This window comes from Heptranchias perlo, chromosome 28, assembly GCF_035084215.1.
Source record: "Heptranchias perlo isolate sHepPer1 chromosome 28, sHepPer1.hap1, whole genome shotgun sequence".
Lineage (NCBI taxonomy): Eukaryota > Metazoa > Chordata > Chondrichthyes > Hexanchiformes > Hexanchidae > Heptranchias > Heptranchias perlo.
This window is the reverse complement of record NC_090352.1, coordinates 17,211,404-17,231,577: the sequence shown is the minus strand read 5'-3', so window position 1 is coordinate 17,231,577 and position 20,174 is coordinate 17,211,404. Positions and strand designations below refer to the sequence as shown.

General features: G+C 46.7%; 1 protein-coding gene across 2 annotated transcripts in view; it reads right to left on the bottom strand.

The window, feature by feature from the left end:
- caln1 (calneuron 1) overlaps positions 1-20,174 on the bottom strand; it is a 222,016-nt gene that overhangs the window by 186,599 nt on the left and 15,243 nt on the right. For both annotated transcript variants that reach the window (XM_067967919.1, XM_067967918.1), the window contains one exon: positions 5,279-5,422. In XM_067967919.1, the coding sequence (XP_067824020.1) occupies positions 5,279-5,422 (144 nt within the window). The remainder of the gene's footprint in view (positions 1-5,278; positions 5,423-20,174) is intronic.

Genomic DNA, 20,174 nt, shown 5'->3' with positions numbered 1-20,174 from the left:
GGAAGCCAGTCTTCGGCCAATTCGATTCACTCCACGTGATATCAAAAAGCAAGACAAATCCAATCCGGCCAATTACCGCCCCATCAGTCTACTCTCAATCATCAGCAAAGTGATGGAAGGTGTCGTCGACAGTGCTATCAAGCGGCACTTACTCACCAATAACCTGCTCACCGATGCTCAGTTTGGGTTCCGCCAGGACCACTCGGCTCCAGACCTCATTACAGCCTTGGTCCAAACATGGACAAAAGAGCTGAATTCCAGAGGTGAGGTGAGAGTGACTGCCCTTGACATCAAGGCAGCATTTGACCGAGTGTGGCACCAAGGAGCCCTAGTAAAATTGAAGTCCATGGGAATCAGGGGGAAAACTCTCGAGTGGCTGGAGTCATACCTAGCACAAAGGAAGATGGTAGTGGTTGTTGGAGGCCAATCATCTCAACCCCAGGGCATTTCTGCAGGAGTTCCTCAGGGCAGTGTCCTAGGCCCAACCATCTTCAGCTGCTTCATCAATGACCTTCCCTCCATCATGAGGTCAGAAATGGGGATGTTCGCTGATGACTGCACAGTGTTCAGTTCCATTCGCAACCCCTCAGATAATGAAGCAGTCCGAGCCCGCATGCAGCAAGACCTGGACAACATCCAGGCTTGGGCTCATAAGTGGCAAGTAACATTCGCGCCAGATAAGTGCCAGGCAATGACCATCTCCAACAAGAGAGAGTCTAACCACCTACCCTTGACATTCAACGGCATTACCATCGCCGAATCCCCCACCATCAACATCCTGGGGGTCACCATTGACCAGAAACTGAACTGGACCAGCCATATAAATACTGTGGCTACGAGAGCAGGTCAAAGGCTGGGTATTCTGCGGCAAGTGACTCACCTCCTGACTCCCCAAAGCCTTTCCACCATCTACAAGGCACAAGTCAGGAGTGTGATGGAATACTCTCCACTTGCCTGGATGAGTGCAGCTCCAACAACACTCAAGAAGCTCGACACCATTCAAGATAAAGCAGCCCGCTTGATTGGCACCCCATCCACCACCCTAAACATTCACTCCCTTCACCACCGGCGCACTGTGGCTGCAGTGTGCACCATCCACAGGATGCACTGCAGCAACTCGCCAAGGCTTCTTCGACAGCACCTCCCAAACCCGCGACCTCTACCACCTAGAAGGACAAGAGCAGCAGGCGCATGGGAACAACACCACCTGCACGTTCCCCTCCAAGTCACACACCATCCCGACTTGGAAATATATCGCCGTTCCTTCATTGTCGCTGGGTCAAAATCCTGGAACTCCCTTCCTAACAGCACTGTGGGAGAACCGTCACCACACGGACTGCAGCGGTTCAAGAAGGCGGCTCACCACCACCTTCTCGAGGGCAATTAGGGATGGGCAATAAATGCTGGCCTCGCCAGCGACGCCCACATCCCGTGAACGAATAAAAAAAAAAAATCCTCCATCCTCTGTCATATTATAGATATACAAAACAATTATATTTCCAAGTAAATTACTTTTTTGCAGTGCAGTATACTTCAGACCTACTCCCATCAAATATATACTCCCGATAGGTACATAAATAATTGTGACAAGTCAGTTTCACACACAGCAACAGGGCATTGTACCAAATTACTTGTCCCATATTTGTCAAAATTTTGCTGTATAACAAACGACTTTAATATACAAAATGATAAATATTTCAGATCTCAATCTCCATTTCCTTCCCAACTTCTAGAAGTCTATTTCATGCACATAGTGTAATCAACCAGAAATTCAGCTGAAGTATTTCACTAACAACAGCCCATGTTAAGATAAAGCACTTTAATATCTTATCTGATGATCCAGTGTGTAACATAATTCTTTAAATTGAATGCAATTTTACAAAAGACTGATGTATTGCTCAAGAGGTTTCCAACCTGTAACAGACTCTCAACCCCGAATATTTGTTAAGGTGAATTTAGGTAAAGTGCGATAGGATAAAATATAGTAAAATACAATCACATTTTGGAACTGTGACAGCCACTACCATAATTTAATTTACAGTAACCTTTATAACAAAACTCGTGGAACTGTTGCACAAATTTATTTATGAAAATAAACATAAACCATTATTTAGACTCCATAATATAAAGACTGGACAACACAAGGGTGGACACAAGAGGGGGGATTTTGGTCAGTGGTGGATTTAATGTTAGGACTGCACTTCCGCCCACCTTTATGCTTTGCACTATTTTCCTGGCCATCTTCATTTTAATATGTTAGTGGGCTCCCAGTGCTATTTGTGCCCACTATTGGAAGCTCGCTTCTATGATGGGGCAGGGACATCAGGCAGCTTGCCACAGGTTGTCCTGGGCAACCATTTCTGAAGCTTGGCCTTAGCTTCCTACTCACCCTGCACCTTCTTCACCGTCCTCTTCCATCTCCAGTACATCAGTGTGGAATCCCTTTCAGTGCAAAACTACAGCAATGATCATCATAGAGTCCTTGGCTGGGCTGCACGGCACTGTAGCACATCCCCAGATCTGTCAAATCACTTCAGGCCTTCAGAATACCTATAGTCTGCTCAATCACAATGCTGGTAACACAAGCAACCTTGTGGTATTAATGCTGAACAGAGGGAGTCGGGAAGCCAATCTGGGTTGTGAGCCAGTGCTGCAGGGGCTATCCCTCTGATCAGCCATCCAGACACTGCTGGTATGTTTGACCAGCAGAAAATTAAGGTATCGTGCCAGTTGCCTGGACAGTGGGCATTGACATGCAAGATGAAGTGGATTGGCTCACACACCACTTGGACATTGAGTGAGTGAAACCCTTTCAAGTTCAAAAAGGTCTCAAACGGAGCACGACTAGTAACATGGATTTAGTCAATTGCACCTGATGCCTGAGGAAATGCTGCCATTCGGTGAAAGTTCACCACCCTCTTATGTTAATGCGCCAGGTCCAATAGGAAGGCGATGAGCTGTGCTGTGCTTAATACAGCGGTGGACTGCCAACTGGCTGATGTGCATGTCACCTGCTGCAGCCACAAAAAGAGTATAGACATTGGGTGCCATGGTGACTGACTGACACAGACAATGCCATGCTTCTAGTAGAGATTGACTCCAGTTTTGAGGAAAGGAGGTGGCAGAACCCCTCTATCGTCACACAAGGGAAGCACAGTCTTCTAATACATTGTCTATTGGAGAAGATCCCAAACTCTCTTCAGCACTAGCAGCAATGCTGGAGCTATCAGCAAGTTGAGATAGCAAAAAAAAAGGACACTTCAGCAGAAAATTTTGATCGCTGTCCTAAAAACGTAGGTGCTGAAAATCTGTGAAATTTGCATTCCTGCATAAGTGTCAGGATGCTTCAACTGGGAGCCTTCACCACTGACCCAGAAGGACTTTTCAGGGCCAGGGTAAGGTTCCCTCCTTTGCATGGCAGTAGCAAGCATCTGAAACAGGGGCTCCCATCCGCCAATGTCTAGCTCTAGCTGCAAACTGCAGTGTTGGTTGCTGGATCTGGGGAAGGTGTGCCAGTTCCAGCCCCAGAAAGAAAAAACAGGTATCACCTTGGCTCCCTTTGTATGGAGGTCCTTGCCAGTACCAGCTTTACCGCCTCTTACACCACAGGTCATGTTTGGGGAGGATGGAGGATCCATCAAAGCCCCATGGAATCCATAATGTACGGTCAGGACTCCGCTTGTCTGGATCTTGGCCTAATACGTGGCCTTCCTGTGCACTCCCACCAGAGTTACAGTCCTGTGGTACTTCTGCCTGTCTGGACTTGTTTATCACTAAGGTTGAGACCAACCATTCGGCTGCCACTGCCGCACCCCTCTTCCCCTAGCTCGCCAAGACAATACTCTCCCAAGGTTCCCTCATGCCCTAGCACTAAATCTGTGTCTTTCCCCTGTTTCTCTCCTATCTCCCCTCATTACTTCTCTGAGCTCATCTTGTCCATGAGACCCACCTCCTGCTCTCTTGACCCCATTCCCACTGATCTGCTGACCATTTAACTTCCCTTCCTGCTCCCCATACTAGCTGCTATTGTAAGTGGTTCCTTCTCCCTTTCAAAACCACTGTCATCACCCTCCTCAAAAAAAACTCACCGTCGACCCCTCTGTCTTTGAAAACCGCCACCCCATCTCCAACCTTCCTTTCCTCTCCAAAATCCTTATCACCTCCCAAATCTGTTCCCATAATTCCATCTTTGAACCCCTCCAATCAAGTCTCCAGCCCCTGCCACAGTACTGAAACAGCCTCTGTGACTGTGATCATGGTGAACTATCCTTCCACATTCTTCTTGATCTCCCTGGAATCTTTGACACAGTTTATCACACTATCCTCCTCCAACGTTTCTCCTCCATTGTCCAGCTCAGTGGCACTGCCCTCACTTGGTTATACTCTTACCTATCCAATCGTGGCCAGAGCATCGCCAGCAATGGCTTCTCTTCGCACCCCTGCACGGTTACCTCTGGAGTCCCCCAACAATCTATTCTTGGCCCCATCCTTTTCCTCATCTACATGCTGCCCCTTGTCAACATCATCCAAAGAACCAGGGTCACCTTCCACACATATGCTAATGAGACCCAGCTCTACCTCCCCATCATCTCGTGTCCCCTCCAGTGCCTCCATGTTGTCAGCCTGCTTGTCGCCATCCAGTCCTGGATGAGCCACAATTTCCTCCAGTTAAACATTAGGCAGACCAAAGCCATCATCTGTCTCCCCAACAAACTCCATTCTCTCGCCAACGATTTCATCCCCCTCCCCTGTCACTGTCTCAGGTGGAGCTAGAGTTTCTGACCCTATATCCTATCCATCACAAAGGCTGCCTACTTCCAGCTCTGTAATATTGCCAGTGCTGGTCCTCTAACATGTCCAGGTAACTGACCTAGTCTGTACACCAGCTCTTTGGGTAGCCAGGCTTTATTCAGCCCTCCTTCAATGCAGACGCACTCGTTTCTGCTCGTGGCTGTAAAACTACTCCTCATCCTTTAGCTCCCTGAAGCAACAGCAATTCCCAAAGGAATGCCCTTGCAGAGGGGGCTGTTGCAAGGCTCATTTAAATTCCCTTTAATGCCAGTGTGGCTTCACCATACAAGATATAATCCTCTATCATGCAGAACTATCCTTTACAGTCAGCTGGACATTATTCAGTCAATCGGCCTTTAGTATTCCAGTAAGGTGCAATTAGATAACCTTTAAATAAATAATTAAGGATCATGGTTGAAAAACCAGGTACATGAATCACACTGCACACATACACTTCATTACAGCGACATGATAAATGTGTTCTTACCATCCATATCCAGCCGCTGCATGATGATTGCAAGTTCCACCTCACTGGGCATATAACCCAGAGACCTCATCGCCATGCCCAGTTCTTGCTTTGAAATGAACCCATTGCCATCACGATCCAAAACTCGAAAGGCTTCTCTTATTTCTGTTAAAATATATGGAAGAAAGAGTAACAGTTCCCATCTGGTAAAGAAAGAACTTGCATTTATATAGCGCCTTTCACTACCTCAGGACATCCCAAAGTGCTTTACAGCCAATGAAGTACTTTTTGATGTGTAATCACTGCTGGAATGTAGGAAACACGGCAGCCAATTGCATACAGCAAGATCCCACAAACAGCAATGAGATAATGACCATTTGCAGTTGAGCAGTTTCCCACCGGGCAGGTTAGGTTGAAATTACCCCTCGGTCTGCTTATGGAACTGCTGGGTCTATACAATGGGGAAATTATCCTCTGTGCTCTTATAGGCAGCAAAATCATAAACTAGTTCTTTATAGACGGCTTTATGATTTCATTACAACACATACAAGATGTTTTCCCAGAAGGCAGCAAAGTTCTACTTCTCCGATGGAACCAATTTGTAGTTGGTCCCCATTAAAATCACTTATAACTTCATTAAACAATATTGCTGACAACCCTGACAAATAAATAAACTCTGTAAAATACAACAGACCAGATTATTCCATCTTTATCAATAAATCCGAATGACAAAAACAGATCTTAGGCATCGTGCCCAGAAATAAAGGCAGGGCCAGAAAGCCCCGACTTCAATTCCTGGTCTCATTGCTCTCAATGGAAGTGTTGCAACTGACCTCAGTACCCTGGGCTAGGGAGGAGAAAAATCAGCCAGGTTCCTATGCGATTCCCATCCAGTGACTTCTGCTGGAAACCGCGTGTTGTCTGTAGGCACCAGGTGCACACAGCATCAATCTTGTCTAAAATGCCCCACATCAGTGGACTACTCTACATGTAGATTAAATTTACTCGGCTGTTGCACTGGACTCCCGTTGTGCAGAGGAGTGGCTCAGAAATAACCGGGACACAGACACGACGGGTTCCGACGTAAACTAGGATTTCCCACTTGCTCTTGTAAGAGGCGAGGCCTCTGACTACATCTAACCTGGAGTGGGGAGGGGGTCTACCTCTGCGGAGAGTTCCTACTTCCCCAGCCCATAAGGGACCTGGCATATGTTTGGAGGCTGGTATGCTCCATGGGGTAAGGCATACTAGTTTCCAGAGAGCCCTATCAGAGGGGTCCAAGCCAAGGAAATGGCTCAGATCCACAAAGAAGAGACTTTTTTTGGGTTGAAAACTTTTGTATTGGCCCCCTGGGTAAGTGGTTTCCCTCCCCACCCCGAAAATTACAGAGTTTCCGGCAGCATGCAGCTGACAGGCCCAAATGGAATGGAAAAATAGCCTCTACTTGTCACCCGTGTACCTGAAATACTCCACCCAAACGCTGGCCACGGGTACCCATGTGGTAAGGTTGCCAACCCTCCAGGATTGTCCTGAAGTCTCCAAGAATTGAAGATTAATCTCCAAGGCACTGCTGGGAGCAACCCGGGAGAAAAATCATAGGGGCATTAAAAAATAATCATTTTCTTTCAACACTTTTGTTTATTAGTTATAAAAACATTGGAGTTGGGAAAGAAAAGGCTGTTTGACTGATAGTCAAGAATTATCCATTCGGGTGACGAAGAGTCTGTTCACGTTCCAATTGATGTGGGAAGGCGTTGCCCCGTGAGAATGGACATGTTGGGTGACCAATGGGGGTGGGGCAGTTGGAAGGAGGAGGACATGTGATGAATCCTCCAGGATTACATCCTGCCAGAGTTGGCAACACTACCATGTGGTTTTGCAAAGTCCCCAAGCAACTTTTCCCCTCGGGTAGTGGCAACCCTGCACCAGGCAGGGATGTACTATTGTGAAGGAACATTTGATGTTCCTTAGTGCCTTTTGTCTGCATCCATTCCCTGTGATCAGGTAAACATAAGGACACACACCTGTCTACATCTGTGTTACTGCATAACTGGGCATCTTGTACCTTATCAGCTCACAAGATTGTTGCAGGATTTCTAACAGACCAGCAGAGGTTGGCCTTGTGGCCCAGTTTACCACACTTAAACCATCTGATTTCATTATCCTCTGTGTTCTGTTCAGCTGCTCTGATCCATACACGCTCCAATAAAATGATTGGCGCATTTGCCTAGCTGCTTTAAAGTTTTACATTGTTAATCAAACAACTACATTCTTAACCCATCTGGAATTTTTTGCAAAATTCTGTCTCTTAAAATTGTAATCTGTTGCATTTTCAATCTCTAACCAGAGCTCCGAAATGCCTTCTAATTCAATTTTCAATTCCCTGTATGTACCAAGTGGATTTTTCTATAATTTCGTAAACTTTTGTAACGTCATAGTTGATACTATCCGCTGGACCAACACGAGAAAACAACACGAGTGCTTTCCGCTTAGTGACATTATGAGATGACCTGCCAAGGTGCCTTCGTTCCACTTGTGGTGGCCATCTAACAGTGATTGCCAACCCTCCAGGATTGTCTTGGAGTCTCTAGGAATTGAAGATTAATTTCCAGGACACTGCCATGATCAATCCCGGAGAAAAATCATGGGGGCATTAAATAAATTGTGTGGTTTTTTTTCATTTTCTTTGAATACCTTCGTTTGTTAGTTATAAAAGTGTTGGTGATGAGGTAAGGCTTGTTTGACTAACTTTTAAGAATTATCCAATTGGGTGATGAAGAGTCTGCTTTACAGTTGGCCTGGGAAAATGGTGCGCCACAATGATGAATGTATTGGGCGACCAATGGCGGAAGCGTGGAGATGGGGCTGTTGGAGGTCATCTGATGAGGCCCCTCGGAATACGTCCAACCTGCGTTGGCGACCCTACAACTAACCAAGTGCCCAAATAAAACTACCAATACCAAGATCACAAATTCCTTTGTGATCTTGTGCATGCTATCAAAACTTACCAAGATATTAGAGTCAGTGAAGATACTCTCGAGATGAGGGGAGGCAAGACTCACAGAGACTGATTTTCATGGGAAATACAGCATCAACAGGCATTAAGCATCTAAAAATGGGGTCGTTAACTTTAACACCCCCCCACTGTCAACCCTGGTGATCACCCCACTATGACTCTCACAGGGGGTTTACAATGCCTGGCTCATTAACAAATAAACTCCGCTTTGTCTCAGCGGTTGCAGGGCATGGTTACAAAAAGAGAACTTGAAATCTGTGCGAACTCAATTTTAAAAGGCAAACTCTGCTGGGAACAGCAGTACCTGATGAGCAGTAGTCCCAGCACTGCTGCATCAGGACCTCATTATCAACTCCACTGACTCCTCATGATGTATTGCCAGTACTTCATAGAATTTTCTCCCTAGCCTCATTGAGCACCTTTGAGTGTCCATCCATGAAGATTTATTAGTTTTGAGCCTTGAACACTGCCTCAGACATCCATGCAAGTGATAGAAAGTTAGTTGTAGATCATCCAATGATGGGTGGCATGTCACTAATATTTTCTCTAGTGAATACTTCCAGGAAATAATCATCTAGTATTTTATCTATATTTTTGTTCAATACTATTTACAACTTTAATTGATCTCAATTCCGCTTTGATAGCCCTCTTGTTATAATATGGAACCATTTTTTAATTATTGTATTTGATTTCTACAGCAATGCTCATTTCTTACTCTTCACTGCCCACCTGGCTCAAAACTGGATGCAACAATTCTCACCCTCCAATACCCTGTCAGTCTCACAGCTCAGGAAGACTCTCTCTAGGACAAACCTATTATACACCTGCAAGACTTCACCTGATAACTCACTCAGGAATTCATTCAGCTCACTTAGCCACTTCTTCAATTCAAACTGCACGTCAGCACAATCTAGTTAATGTCATTAACTTGACTGTTAATCTATTTAATTTAAAAACATCAGCACAATCTTCACACAGCCTCCAATTAACATCAGCACAATTACAAAATGACCATTTACATGAAACCCACTCACACGTCTTCTCTTAGCAAAAAAACTCACTCGGGTAGATTTTGAGTATTGTCCCCACCAGCAAGTCAGAAAATTGTGTGCACATTACCTGCGATTTTCCATCCATTGAAATCAAGGGCCTAGGATTGGATCGTGCCCGAATCGGGATGGGATTCCGGTGCAGCCTCGTGTCGCACGGCCCATTGGTAGGACCACAGGGATTTGGTCCACCGGCCTCATTTGTTTATTATCGCACCCCAGAGGCAGATCGCCAGTCCCGGGAAGCACAAAGATCGTCCAGCTCAGACCCCAGCGGGGGTGGTAAACAGAGTCCGGGGTGGGTGGGTGGGGTGCGGGGGGGAGGGAGGCAATCGGAGGAGGGGGCAGCAGCCCACAAATTTAATGTGGAGCCGGGAGGAGCACTCCTGGCTCCTCAATAAGGTAAATTTTAAAAAGTTGCAACGTAACCTTCGGGAGGTACCTCCAGCAGTCCCTTTAAGGACCACTGGTTTGACTGACAAACACCTGATAATACCGATCGCATCATGCATGACACCTGCTGCAGTCAGTTGCAGACGAATTTTGCAAAGGGGGCCTCAAACGGGCGTGTGTCCCCCTATTTGTATATGCAACGATCCTAATGCCTGTTTCAGGCGTGGGACCTGGACACCTATGCAGGAGCCTCTACCAATATGGTGGGTGGAGCAATTCCAGCGCAGAATGAGTGCGTGCTCACCACCCTGCCATATTGGACAATTAGGTTCGCGTAAAATGGGAGCGTTGCCAACGAATTTCTAGGCCACTGAGCATAAAACCACAAGCAATATGTTCGTAATTCTAATGCACAATTGACGCAGTAGAGGACTCCGAAAATCTACTCGGCTCTATCATGCTCTCGCTCTGTTAGCCCTCACAACTCAAAAATCAAAATTAAGGCAGGTATTCATTTAAATATTTTTGCATGCACTCTGGAGCCTAAATGTCTGTCACAAAAAGTTTGTAAACACAATAGTGCATAGAATGTAGCCAGTTGGAAGAAATTGGGCACCAAACATGCTTAAGGCCTGTTTGCCCAATTTTCCAATCCCCTTGTTCTGCACCTGTGCAACTGGCACAGCTGAATGCAAATCAGCCCCTACATATGTTATATGGAATAATTAACTGAACGTATTTGCAGAAAATAGAGATAAGAGAGTGCAGTTTATGACAGCAGTAAGGGAAGCTAACCTTTTCTTGGGATGTACAGCCAGAGGGATTCAGCCCAAATCCCAGGAGGTGACAATCAGTCTTTTTTCCTAAGTAAAACAGAAACAACAAATTCTAGGGGACTGGATATTTAAAGAATTAAATATAGTCATTTGGTGAAATTGGTGAAACGTTGAAACTTGAGACCAAGGCCTAAATTATCGAAAATCATGGGTACATCCATTTGGCATTCCCGTGATTTTCCAATAGTCACAGGATTGTCCTCAGAATATTTAGGCCCGAGTCTGATATTAAAGAAAAAACTGGACTCAAAACCCAACATTGAATTTTTTCGTATTTATTTCAGTAGTACTATTAATTACTATTAAGCTCAGCCTGCCTAATTTACAAACTAGCATTTCATTTTTCAGCTGCAATATGCTCTAGTTATCTAAATCCTGATTTTACTACAGGCACTTCTGGTCCTGACATTAAAATGTTGTCAAGTCTACCAGCAATGTAGATCGTACCCATTCACACTGCCCTGAATGAGCAGGGAGATCACAGCCATAAATTTTTACTGTCTGCAGTTTTCTTTCATTGCTGAATAAATGCCAATGAGGGAATGTGTGCGTGAGAAATAAATTACTGAACCATCAGACCCTGTCCTCCTCCAGCTAAAAATATTACTGTGTCTACACCAAACAAGCCCCAAAGACAAGTAACAAGCTGGTATCATTTTAGAAACTACTTTAAGATGAAAGGGAGTTCAAAGCAATTTGAATGTGAATCTTGTGTAGCTGCTTTGACCAATTGTCCAGAGGGGATTACGGCATGAATTTCACAGCCAAGTTCACAGCAAATTACTGAAGTTGACAGACTCCTTCCAAACCAAACTGGGTAGTGTAAATAGGGTAAGTAATGACCTTGTACCCTTTTGTTCTGTAGCCGGAATCATAGATTTCCTGCAAATCAGGTAAGGTCAGCAGCCTCAGACTGTCTTGACAATACTAATTGTCGTTTGTCAAAGGATGAATGAATATCGAAGAAGACAGACAAAATATCATCTTATTTTCTGCAATCAGTTTTTTTTTGACTGATGAGACCAATTTTTACTTGGAATGAGCGTCCAGAGTGAACAGTGGATCCCGTGAACACCGTGCTGGGGATCTTCATTTATCAGGCGAGACTTCCTCAGATGGTGTTTACATTCAGCATCAGCAATGAGACGGGCCTCATAGATGGTTTCTCACCATGATTTCTTATCTTGAGCCACTTGTTCCCACTATTGGATGTCCATTTTTGCACTGTGAGTCAATTTTAAGCAGTCTTTATACCTCCTTTGCAGTCATCCACGAGATCACTTCCCAGTTGTCAATGCGCCATAAAAGATGGTTCATCAGATATTCGCACCACATGGACAGACCAGTGTAGCTGTGCTTTTATGATCAGAGCATCTATGCTTGGCATGTCAGCCTTTTTACGTAATTAAAAGCTGACTAATTGTAAATGGTGTGAAGAACTTGCATGTCATCTCACTTCAGTACAGAAGGCAATAACTAAAGATCTAACCATCAACAATCAAATACATTCTTCTTTGGCTTTTAAAATCCACTGTGCTCTATCTTGTCTTGGCTTATTCAAATTAAAGTGAATGGGTCAAGAGGAATGTTTGAAATGATTGATTAATTAATTAATAATAGTAGAAAGATGGGCCTAGAAATCCGATTGTGCCTAAAAATAGGCGCATGGGGGTCGGGGTGCACACTACACACGTCCGTTAGTGTTGACTCAAGCAGCAAGCAATAATTGTGCTGCCTGCTGATAATGACGCAGGCATGCAGCCAGCACTACCCGCACTGCTTATAGGCTGCGCAGGAGTACACACAGAATACTCATTCATTTCAATGTTCACCCACAAAAACAAACATTGTGTATTAAGCATTATAACAGAAATAAACATAATCTCACGTCTCAGAAGACATTTGCAATCTGCTCGAGTTATTCTGGTTTCGTAGGCATTTGATCCCCTTGACAATTCTTCTTCACTGTCTACAAGTCACCAGCTGCAAAAGTGAATTTGGTCAGTTTCTGCAGCTGGAGAGCACTCATTGAATCAGAGAGAGTTTGGACCCAAAGGACAACTCATACCCTTGCATTTTTTTTTCATTTCAAGAATGTTGCCGTGGGGTTACGTCGCTGATTCAGATTTGTGTGTGATCTCTTTAGTTTCAGGATGAAGCATTTCTAATGAGCTAAAAGGCTTGGATTAAAAACGAAATATTTTCCTGAGAATTGAGATTTCTGAATTCCTTATTCATAGGCAAGTTACAAAATGATTTTGGTACTGTGAGAATTTTCATCAATTAAATTCTCCATTGTTAAGTGACAGTAGAATTGAATTCCTCAGCACTGACACACAATCCCAGCTGTGTTATTGGAAGATAGGAGCATAGGAAGTCAGCTTTCCTGCTTGGGGAGGTGGGGTAGATTGCTAAAATACCCCAAATAAGCACATTTTTAAAAATTGCAAAGAAAACTTGGTGGTCAGAGGATTAGGCCATTTGCCCCACCAAGTCTGCTTCGCCATTTTGTTCACTCGGTCTTTGGAGATTGGACTATAACATTGCAGTCTCGATTCTCCTACTACTGCAACTACATAGCATCTTTAACATAGAAAAACATCCCAAAGCACTTGACAAAGGCATAATCAAAAAATTGACCACCATTCCAGGCTTGAATCCTCCTTTGAATAATCCTCCTTTAAATAAGCCTTCTCTGAATGGCCCACAAAGGCACCAGTCGCTGCAGACTCCGCCTGCTTGGATTTTTACACGTTAGCGAACAGCAAAATGAAACAGAGCAATTCACCCTTAAGATCCCAGCATCAGCCTTCCTTAGCTGCTGGTCTAAGTTACCCCTGTAGCAACTTTGTCCTCTCCCAATGCCTCAAATATAAAATTTGCATCCTCATGTCTCATAGCCTCAAACCTCACTATGGCTGTAACCTCCTCTAGCTCTACAACCCTCTGAGATCTCTGTGCTCCTCTGCATCCCTCACTCCTTTCACCCCACCACTGGCGGCTGTGCTTTCAGTCACCTAGACCCCATGCTCTGGAATTCCCTCCCTAAGTGCCTCCACTTCTCCACCTCCCTCTCCTCCTTTAAGGCCTTCCTTAAAGCCCACCTCTCTAACCAAGCTTTTGGTCACCCTTCCCAATATCTCCCTCCTTGATTCGGCGTTCACTTTTTTTTCCCTTAGACCTTGGTGAAGCGCTTTGGGATATTCCTGATTCCTGGGATGGCGGGATTGTCACATGAGGAGCGATTGAGTAGACTAGGCCTATATTCTCTAGAGTTTAGAAGAATGAGAGGTGATCTCATTGAAACATGCAAAACTCTTACAGGGCTCGACAGGGTAGATGCAAGGAGGATGTCTCCCCTGGGTGGGGAGTCTAGAACCAGGGGTCACAGTCTCAGAATAAGGGGGAGGCCACTTAGCACTGAGATGAGGAGAAATTTCTTCACTCAGAGGGTGATGAATCTTTGGAACTGTCTACCCCAGAGGGCTGTGGAGGCTCAGTCATTAAGTACATTCAAAACAGAGAGATAGATAGATTTCTAGATATTAAAGGCATCAAAGGATATGAGGATGGTGCAGGAAAATGGTGTTGAGGTAGAAGATCAGCCATGATCTTACTGAATGGCGGAGCAGGCTCGAGGAGCTCCTATTTCTTATGTTCATACGTTCTTATTTATTTCTATGTCAATGGCACTTCATAAATACAAGTTGTTGTTGTGGGACATCCAGAAGATGACAATGATCTTAGAGTCCTGTCTTTACTGGAAGTTGCCCTCTGATTTCTTCTGACATCTGAAATGCTACTTCAAGATTCCACTGGCATGCTATTGGTTACATGGGGCTCGATATTAGGAGAGAGGCAGGTTGGCAGCGGGGGGTCGACTGGGCGTGTGGGTAACACGCCCAGTGAATTCGGGGTGCTCCACACATGATCGCAGCCTAATTGAAGGCACTTACCTTGGCTTCCGGGTTTCCCGTTCTAGACCTGCGCAGTGGGCGCATTGCGCACCCGCATCACAGGCCGTCAGCAGGAGGAGCCCTATTTAAAGGGGCAGTCCTCCAATGCTCCTCCGGCAGCAAAGAACCAATTTAGGATCGTGGAGCAGGCCGGAGACAAGGCTGCTCCAAGGTTCTCTGACTCCTCACTCCAGGTGCTGTTCGATGGGGTGAGGAGGAGGAGGGAAATTTTTTTCCCATCAGATGGGAGGAAGTGTCCTCCCTCCATCACCAAGGCGGCCTGGCTGGAGGTGGCCGAGGAGGTCACCAGAAGCAGCAATGTGTCCAAACCTGGGTGCAGTGCAGGAAGTGATTTAATGACCTAACCAGGTCAGCCAAAGTGAGTATACTTACGCATTCTCTCACACTCCGTCTTCCACATCACCTCCACCACCACACAACCCCTTCTGCACTGCCACCACAACACTCTCGCATCACTCCTCACATCCACTCAACTATCATCCTCACCTTGCCTGCACATACTCACCGCCCCAGTTCCCATTCGAACACTACCACGTAACCCAATCCTCATACATACTCATGGTTATGTTGCACACGCACCCTCCCATGCATCTCCCTCACGCTCACCCCCACTCACACCAATGAATGCAGCGGGTCACCATGCAACCATCACTCAATCACGCCTCTGTGTTTTGCCTTGATAGGAGAAGAGATGCCAGAATGCCCGGGAGAGGGCAAGGACCGGAGGGGGCCCGCCACACCAGGTGGTCTTAACAGATGCGGAGCAGCAGGCACTCAAAATAAGCCAGACGCTGGAGTGCCTGTCCGTGGCGGACGCTGGAGTGCCTGTCCGTGGCGGACGCTGGAGTGCCTGTCCGTGGCGGACGCTGGAGTGCCTGTCCGTGGCGGACGCTGGAGTGCCTGTCCGTGGCGGACGCTGGAGTGCCTGTCCGTGGCGGACGCTGGAGTGCCTGTCCGTGGCGGACGCTGGAGTGCCTGTCCGTGGCGGACGCTGGAGTGCCTGTCCGTGGCGGACGCTGGAGTGCCTGTCCGTGGCGGACGCTGGAGTGCCTGTTCGTGGCGGACGCTGGAGTGCCTGTCCGTGGCGGACGCTGGAGTGCCTGTCCGTGGCGGACGCTGGAGTGCCTGTCCGTGGCGGACGCTGGAGTGCCTGTTCGTGGCGGACGCCGAGACTGGGAGTGCACAAGCAGCTGGTGACAGAAATCTAACACTCAGCACTCATGATAGTGAATGATCTTAGCATCACTTGGCATCTGCAGCACCTCAACATCTGTCCACATGCTTAATATTGCTTTCTGTTCTCTTGCAGGACCATCTGCGACCGCCGTGACTGTGGAGGGCGATTCCTCAGAGGCCATGCATCCACCAGCTCAGATACATACGCCTCGTTGGGTCCCCGTCCTCACTTAGTTGGGCTTGCACACGATCAGTCACCACACACGTGAGCACGAGCAGACCCTGGTGGCAGGGGCAGCTGTGGAGAGTCCGCGTCGGTGGGAGCACTCTTCTCCAGGCTCTGCTCAGCTGGACCCAGACGCTGAACCCTGGGGGCCAGCCGTGAAAAGGAGAGTCATCGAGGGGCAGCAGCACATTGCCGAGGTACTGGAACAGTTGCCACGTCCACTCTCCACAATCGCGCAGAGGATGGAGGAGTCCAACTCCTGCAAGAGTGGAACACTGTCACAGGGACGTGACGGCATCTCAGAGATAGCGTCGCAGGTAGGTGCAGGAATGTCCCGCCCCGGGAATCCCCGATTTTCGGAGCCCCCCCCCGCCACGAACCCACCCGCGTCCACACATGATCGCAGCCTAATTGAAGGCACTTACCTTGGCTTCCGGGTTTCCCGTTCTAGACCTGCGCAGTGGGCGCATTGCGCACCCGCATCACAGGCCGTCAGCAGGAGGAGCCCTATTTAAAGGGGCAGTCCTCCAATGCTCCTCCGGCAGCAAAGAACCAATTTAGGATCGTGGAGCAGGCCGGAGACAAGGCTGCTCCAAGGTTCTCTGACTCCTCACTCCAGGTGCTGTTCGATGGGGTGAGGAGGAGGAGGGAAATTTTTTTCCCATCAGATGGGAGGAAGTGTCCTCCCTCCATCACCAAGGCGGCCTGGCTGGAGGTGGCCGAGGAGGTCACCAGAAGCAGCAATGTGTCCAAACCTGGGTGCAGTGCAGGAAGTGATTTAATGACCTAACCAGGTCAGCCAAAGTGAGTATACTTACGCATTCTCTCACACTCCGTCTTCCACATCACCTCCACCACCACACAACCCCTTCTGCACTGCCACCACAACACTCTCGCATCACTCCTCACATCCACTCAACTATCATCCTCACCTTGCCTGCACATGCTCAGCTGGACCCAGACGCTGAACCCTGGGGGCCAGCCGTGAAAAGGAGAGTCATCGAGGGGCAGCAGCACATTGCCGAGGTACTGGAACAGTTGCCACGTCCACTCTCCACAATCGCGCAGAGGATGGAGGAGTCCAACTCCTGCAAGAGTGGAACACTGTCACAGGGACGTGACGGCATCTCAGAGATAGCGTCGCAGGTAGGTGCAGGAATGTCCCGCCCCGGGAATCCCCGATTTTCGGAGCCCCCCCCCGCCACGAACCCACCCGCGTCCACACATTACCCAGCAGCCTTCGTCCCTGAGGAGCCATCCCTGTACTTTATCTTCCCCTTCAATTATGGGTGGCACAGCTGATTGCCATAAAAAAGAAACAGCTAAACACTCAAGGAGTTCATAAAACCAGCTGCATTATGGACAAGGGCCAGAATGGCCATGGGGCTGTCATGAATCATTGCATATTCTCGTGGAAAGCTAACAGCACAATGGCATTCTGACATATTCTCATTGTTGCTGCTGCTAGTCAGTGGCGAATGTAACACAATCGTCGTCCCTCCTGAATAGGCATCAGTCACTTTCTTTTGAATCTGTAGACAGCAAACTACAGAACATTGCAGATGTCCCCAGCAATACACTGGAACGACCCAGAAGCTTAAAATTTGAGGGCAATGGTGACCTTGACTGTCACTACCAGTGCTGTCCGGGTTACAGATGTTGGCCGGGGTCTTGTTGTAGGAAATGGCACAGCTCAGCCACTGCATCCCTACTAGACCTCTCATCTCATCAACTTTGACACACTGTTACTTTTTGAATGAAGTTATGAAATTCTAACAAGCCTCAGCAATCTTACGATGGTATCAAAAGGAGTAAACAGGAGTCGAACACAGATATGGTCAACTAATAGTTCACTCGGGTAACAAGCCAACTAGAAAGAGTAAAGGCGATAGCACAAGAAATAAATTAGGAGATGGTCCAAGTTCAGTTGAACTTAAAATCAACCCAAGTCTTTAAGGTAAACAGGATAACAGCAGTTAACAGAGAGGACAATGTGAAAACATAAAAACATAGAAACATAGAAAATAGGAGCAGGAGAAGGCCATTCGGCCCTTCGAGCCTGCTCCACCATTCAATATAATCATGGCTGATCCTCTATCTCAATATCATATTCGCTCTCTCCCCATACCCCTTGATGCCTTTTGTGTCTAGAAATCTATCTAGCTCCTTCTTAAATATGTTCAGTGACTTGGCCTCCACAGCCTTCTGTGGTAGAGAATTCCACAGGTTCACCACCCTCTGAGTGAAGGAATTTCTCCTCATCTCAGTCCTAAATGTCCTACCCCATATCCTGAGACTGTGACCCCTCGTTCTGGACCCCCCAGCCAGGGGAAACATCCTCCCTGCATCCAGTCTGTCTAGCCCTGTCAGAATTTTATATGTTTCAATGAGATCCCCTCTCATTCTTCTAGACTCGAGTGAATACAGGCTGAGTCGTCCCAATCTCTCCACATACGACAGTCCTGCCATCCCAGGAATCAGTCTGGTGAACCTTCGCTGCACTCCCTCTATGGCAAGTATATCCTTTCTTAGGTAAGGAGACCAAAACTGCACACAATACTCCAGGTGTGCTCTCACCAAGGCCCTGTATAACTGCAGTAAGACATCTTTGCTCCTATACTCAAATCCTCTTGCAATGGAGGCCAACATACCATTTGCCTTCCTAACTGCTTGCTGCACCTGCATGTTTGCTTTAAGTGACTGGTGTACAAGAACACCCAGGTCCCTTTGTACATCAACATTCCCCAATCTATCACCATTTCAATAATACTCTGCCTTTCTGTTTTTCCTTCCGAAGTGGATAACTTCACATTTATCCACATTATACTGCATGTGCCATGTATTTGCCCACTAAAGACCAAAGACATAATGACAGTACTTTTAATGAAACATAAAGTGTGGAACTAGCTAGTGATGGGTAGGACAAACTCTGGAAATGTGAAAAAAAGGGCCTTCAGTCTGTGCATTGAGAATATTGGTTATACAAGAATTGTTGATATACGTAACACATCACATGGACAAGTAGAAGAGCTCTTTCCAAGAACAGGATCTATAAAATTGATTGAAAATTTCACAGAAAGACAAGTAAATTAACTAGCTTGCACGGTTAGTGAAGAATATGAGAACTGCATATCTAAAACTTATTTACTAAGAACAGTATAGTTTATAGACCATGTCTTTTTACTGATTTCCCTATTGAGCAGATAGGTTGAATTACTACTATGAATATAACCATGCTCCCTATTTTTGTCTCATCTGCACATTTTAATATTGTGCCTCTTATACCAAAGTCCAGATCATTTATACATTTTGAAAAGAGCAATGGTCTCATCAATGACCACTGTTTACATGCCTCCAGTATAAAGAACATTACCCATATCTCTCTCTGTTTTCCATCCTTTAACCACCTTCCTAGAACCATAAGTCCCAATTTTAACCCAGCCCGCCTGGCGTGAATGGGGCGGGTGAGCTGTTAAAATGGCGGGGCCATTTTAATTGCTGGGATTCCGGCACCATGGAGGCTGCCTGCCTCGGCCTAATTAAAATGGGAAAATCATGGTCTGATGATATCATCAGTGCCACAACGCGGATTTAATCCCACAATCAGGAGCCCCGTATAGCGCTGAACCTGTCGGCAAAAGTTGGCGGCAATAAGCATCAGGACAGAAGAGGCCCAGGTATCTTTTTTTTAAACATTTTTTTACGATTCCTTGTGGCCTAGGAGGAGCAGAAGTGCAGGAGTGCTGCTCCTGGCCCAACAGGGAAACCTTGGTCCTCTTCTCTCCTGGGCGTTCCCTCCCCCAACGATCAGCCCAGACTCCCCCCTCCCCCCACCTCACTTATCTTGTTGGATGCCGTTCTCTTGGGTCCTTGGCAGTGTCAGCTTCCTGCCAGATTTCCCGCTCCCGCCCGTGTGCTCTTACATCATTCCCACCGGCTTTTGGTGTGAGACAACGTAGAGAAATGTAAATGGGGCCCAGGAGTTAAAATGGTCCAGGCTTCATGCCATGAAATCCATGGGGGTTTCCCTCCAGTCCTGCAACCTGCCTGACCCAAACTCACCCTGAGTTAAAATTGGGACGATAGGATTTTACAGCACAGGAGGCGACCATTCGCTCCATCACACCTGTGTCAGTTCTCTGCACGGATTATCCACTTAGCTCCATTCCTCCGCCTTTTCCTCATGCCCTTCAAATTTTTCTTTTCCACTTCACTTTTAAATAGATTTTGCTACCACCACTGTT